Genomic DNA, 5220 nt, shown 5'->3' on the forward strand with positions numbered 1-5220 from the left:
ATAGCCACTGTAAAGGACTAGCCAGATCTTCTGACTGAGCATCATCTGGAATCTTGATTGTAGATCCTCATATTTTGTGTCATGAGTGGGATCCCTGCTGAATGGGCATAAGGTGTTGATTTGTCCAGAGCAAGGATTGTCTTGCTCATACTGGTTCAACTCCCATAAAGCAATGAAATTAGAGTTAATTCTAGATTTAGTGAATCGTGTACATTGTGTCAAATGGAGGGCTCCAGTCCTTACGAATATAAATATATTAATGCCTGTAATATAATCTTTGTATACGAGGGAGAGGAAAAAAGCTTGAAGATTTCATCATTACTTGTTAACATATCAAACTGTTTTTAATGACTGAAGTCATGCTATCTTTTAGAAATGTCAATATTGAAAACATTTCATTAAAACAATTTGAAATTCTAAATAGTGCTCCTCTGCTTAATTTGGTCTATTGGTTTTAATGGATTTTTGTCAGATGTGGCACCTATCGGAGAAGTAAATCCAAGCATTTCCTTTTAAGTCCCATTGCAGTTTTTTGATTAGATTTTTTTAAATCATCTTGTCTTTTATGAATTGCTTTCCTTTTTAATACATTTATTTATTTTTTATAACAGAGGCTTTTTCCTTAAGCTACCTTTGGCCCTTGAAATCCTCAGTATGTGTTAGGAAATGAATTTGAAGAATTTCTTTAGCAACTGATTGGCTAATGGATGCAGGGTTTTTGTTTTTTGTTACGCCGATTTCCTTATTTTAACCATTTAAGAATAATATTTTTACTTCATAGTGTTGAAATAAAGACGTTCCTCTGCACTGGGTTTTTTAAATTGTCATTGCAGATCATTACACTTAAGCCTGTCCTCCATAAATCATCTTTTGAGAATCTAGAATGCCGGGTTGACTAACCTGTGTGGCTTTGGGGTGGGGGGGTGACGTGATGGTTGGCCGTTGCCTTGGTTTTTTCCTACCCTGGCCAAGCAGTAGCAGCAGGGGTAACTTGACCCCCTCCCATCTGTCCTCCTGCTGCTCCAGGAGGGGAGGGGGAAGCTGGGATAATGGGCCCTTACTGGAAGGTACAGGTGCACAGTGCGCAGCGCCTCTCCTCTGCCTTGGTTGGGAGGATGGCTAAATACTTGAGATGAGCACTTGATGATAATTGGAGCCCAGAACTCACATGTGCCTGAACCTGTCCCTTTAGATCAGCTGAAACTCCGGAATATTATTGATTATCCCCAAGTTCTGAACGGAGAACGATGTTGATAATACTGTGTGTGTGTGTGTGTTTTAGGACGTGAATGGTCTATTTTAACTTTGTCACATCAAGAGTTACTCCGATCTCAATTATTTTTATCCAATTAGCAGGATGTGTCTTTTGTGTCAGTCCTACAGACAGACTGACTGGCTGCTGCCTAGATGCCTCGCCCGGGTGTGAATGTGAATAAGCCTGTTCCCTAGGCAGGCCCTTTAAAGGGGACAGTTGTAGTGTTCATGTCTCCAAGAGGAGACACCTCATTTGGAGGTGAGTTGTGAGGCCATGACCTCTATGTCCTGTTGACATGTGTCCAGGCATGGCAATTTATGTGTAACTGCTAGCTAAGTGCTCTCTCTCTTTGAAGAAACCAAATCCGTATTTATGAAGCACTGCTTTACTGTGTGTGTGTGTGTGTGTGTGTGTGTGTGTGTGTGTGTGTGTGTGTGTGTGTGTGTGTGTGTGTGTGTGTGTGTGTGTGTGTGTGTGTGTGTGTGTGTGTGTGTGTGTGTGTGTGTGTGTGTGTGTGTGTGTGTGTGTGTGTGTGTGTGTGTGTTTTATGAATCATATCAATGATAAATCGTCAATCAATGGTGCAGATTTTAAATTGTCGACCCTGTTGGCAACCAGGTTGTTTCTGGGCATGTCAACGAAACCCTTCTATTGCTATTTTTTAAATGCTTTGCCTGGATTACGTTTTCACGGTTAATAGGCTATCGCACATTTACCCATAACCTATTTGAAGGGTTTGGTTTGGAGCGTTCACGTAAATATGTATATTATTTAAGTATATAAATGTTGACAGGGAAACAATGTATGATCAGTTTTTCCTATAGGAATGTCCATCTGGAGGAAAAAAATACATTCGAAGAGTTTATACCCCCTTTCTTAATAAGCCGACATGTTGAATGAACTTCTGTAACTGTATCCAGAATTATTTAAGTAACATCGTGTCTTTATCTGGATTAATGGATCTCTAATGTAGCCTATGTAATTTACCCAATTAACATGTCGGAATTTCTTAACTGCAGAATGTATTCTGAGAGCCAGGATAGCCTGCAATGGGTGTTGTAAGGCGATGTGGTATGACAGTATCAAATTAAATGGTTTCATTTTGAAAATATTTTTTATTTCGATTGACGACATCATGTACACATACAATCAAAGCGCTATAAAAGCAAACATTTAAGAAAATAACCTGTTCATAGAAAAAGATTGCATCTAAAGTAAGAGCTTTACGTTTTACACGAGCTGTGGAGATTGAAGATTTAGACAGGATCCACGACAATTAGCACAACTCATAACTTAGACAAAACATTTGGCTACGACATGTGAACTGCCAGATCGACCCACCGAATAATCACACAACACAACAATAAATTACATAATTGCAAATAGAATAAATAAATAAATAAATAAAATTATGATGAAACAATATTGCAACAATAATATGTGCCAGCATTAAAAATTAAAACAATCATTATATTATGCTGACTTTGTTAAGGCAGTTGTACAGCAGAGTAATGTGTTTACATTCTAAAGGCATTTCTGGTTCTACTAAAGGGGAATTTTTCGATATTTTGAAGTTAAGACAAAGTTGAAAGGCTGAGTCTGTCCTGCATGATTCATAAGTTAGCACAAAAGCGTAATGATACAGATATTCACGGTCAGTGAATTAAAAGGCTTTTATGAGGGAAAATACCCATAGTAAATTAAACAGTTCTTAGGTCTAGAAGCTATTGAGCACGTGTGCAGCTGTCCTAGAAAAATACCTTTAACAGTCAAACTAACGCTTTGTTTTCTTTCGATAAACTAATTTGAGAGAAATCTCAAAATATATACTATTTTTTTTTATTCAAGGAATTGATAAGCATTTAATAACCAACTGATTGGCATGAATACATCTCTCATCGAAAACAAAATCTAAACATCAAGCTGCCGTGTCTTTCCTCGTTAGGCAATTAACCTTTTTAACGCTTTCTTCGCTTTCGTTGAAGGCACCCGTTTTTCTTCTTTTCAGCAAGCGGGGCGCACCGGCATTTGAAGCAGGATCACCTGCCTATTTTCCGACGGATGGCATTTGTTGATATGCCTTGTGAGTCCTGGTGAGCTGTAGAAAGTAGCAGGGCAGTACTTGCATGGATAAACCTGGGAGGAGTGCATGAGACGCAGGTGTCTCTCCTGGCTTGCCCTGTTCGGAAAATTATCCCCGCAAACTGGGCAGAGTAGGCAGTCCACGGGGCTTAGATTCAGGGGACTTTGGTTTTGATTTTCCTCTGGGGATGTGGAGGACACTTGCACCTGCTCTTCCACTCTATCGATGTTTTGAAACGCGTGTTCCTCGAACATTTTATTATGCAAGGCTTGGTGTCCAATAATGTGTTTTCTTAGGTATGCCTGACGTTTGAACCTTTTACCACAGTATTGACAATCATATAAACCGTCTTCTGAGCCTGATTCAGACACACCCGGGCTTGGGGTGTCTCTGTCACTCAGTAGGTCGGTTCTTGGATCTTTGGCTTCCTCCGTGATGGACTTGACACCGGGGGGCATTTTGGCGATTTCGGATTTGATGCTCTGGGTTGATGGTATCCCCGCTGCGCTCTGCGTTCGCGGCTTGTGCCAGCGCCTGTGAGAGGCAAGGTTAGCCGGGCAGCTGAACATCTTATCACACTCAGGACACCTGTACTCAACTCGCACTATCCTCGAGCACTTGTGTTGAGCCAAAGAAAAGGGGTCCGCGTATGCCTCCTTACACAGTTGACAAACAAATTCTCCTAATGGTTTCCCGCCTTCCGATATCTGCGTTCTCGGTTTAAAGTCGACCGGAGCCTCTTTAATTTTGAGACCAAGTACGGGAGAGGTTGTCACTTCGTCTTCAAAATTCAGCTTTCGGATGGCTTTGGGTTTTTTCGAGGCAGGTTTGCTCTTGCGCTCTGTGTCGGATGCGGGCCTCTTGGTCCCGCCCCTGATGGCTGTAGCGGTGTTGCTGGTGGTGATGCCGCTGCGGTTGCTGTTGCTGGTGCCTATTTTCAAATCCACCGGGGCGAACAGTAGATGATCTAAGCTGCTGAGCGAGGCAGCTGTTGGGAATGACTCGGCAGAAATCGGTGAACCTAGATTGAAACTTCTTTCGTAATATCGCCGCTCATAGTCCTTGCTGATGGGCCGGGTGGGGCTGTAGAGGGTTTTGTACACCACCTCGGGGTTGCCAAACTGAAGCGCTTTCGCGTCTTTGCTGGGGACCGATCCGTCTTCCGCGACGTCTGGCGATGGGGCTGCGCGGTCGGGACTGGACGCAGCAGAGACAGGCGGGGATGAGTCCACCTGACTCTGAACGCCTGGGATGTAATGTTCCCGCTCATCTTCGTCGGAACGAGTCCTGTAGGAAACATGTGCTGATTTCTTGTTTCTTTTAACCAGGAATCCTTTGGGCATCTTTGCGAACAATGACAGAAAGGCACTTTGGAGAGGTGGGCGAAGTCTCGGATAATATCCAGTTTTGTGGAATTACAGTCACGCCGGGAGCCGCCGTTACTAACTTTTTTTTTTGCTAAGCTATTGATCTCTGTGTTGCTGAAATGTTTTCGTCTCCAAGGCATAGCTGCACTCTTTTTATGCAGGAATGATGCTTTTGTTCTCGCCCCTTGTAGCCGCATCCTCAACCAATCAGAAGAAACAAAGATCCCAGTGGATTTGGATGTGGGAGGGTTCTAAACCTGGGTTTGGTGGATTTCGTTGGAGGGTGTGCAGATAGCTCAGCAGATGTACTTGCGGTTTATTACATTAATGTGTGCTCTCAGCCCCACCCCGCGAAAGGCACACGCCGGGCCCTCCTCTTTTTACGGTCTGATGGTTCCCTATACAAATGCACACGTGCCACGGCATTGTGGCTCTCCTTTGGGGGCCTCTGAGCTGCCAAAAGGAAATGTCCATCACTGCCACAATCATCAGAATCTAGAATTAAGACAGGGATT

General features: G+C 42.9%; 1 protein-coding gene across 1 annotated transcript; it reads right to left on the reverse strand.

Annotated features, from left to right (window-relative positions):
- Window positions 1–2380: 2380 nt before the first annotated feature.
- Window positions 2381–4818, reverse strand: insm1b (insulinoma-associated 1b). Its single transcript, XM_034297264.1, has one exon. The coding sequence runs from the start codon at window positions 4679–4681 to the stop codon at window positions 3260–3262; it is 1422 nt and encodes a 473-aa protein (XP_034153155.1). The 5' UTR covers window positions 4682–4818; the 3' UTR covers window positions 2381–3259.
- Between the last annotated feature and the right edge of the window lie 402 nt (window positions 4819–5220).

Source organism: Esox lucius, chromosome 15 (genome assembly GCF_011004845.1).
Source record: "Esox lucius isolate fEsoLuc1 chromosome 15, fEsoLuc1.pri, whole genome shotgun sequence".
In the NCBI taxonomy this organism is placed as follows: Eukaryota; Metazoa; Chordata; class Actinopteri; order Esociformes; family Esocidae; genus Esox; species Esox lucius.

Excerpts from the sequence above, each read along its gene's own strand:
- insm1b (XM_034297264.1), bottom strand. The coding sequence starts at position 4,681 with ATGCCCAAAGGATTCCTGGTTAAAAGAAACAAGAAATCAGCACATGTT.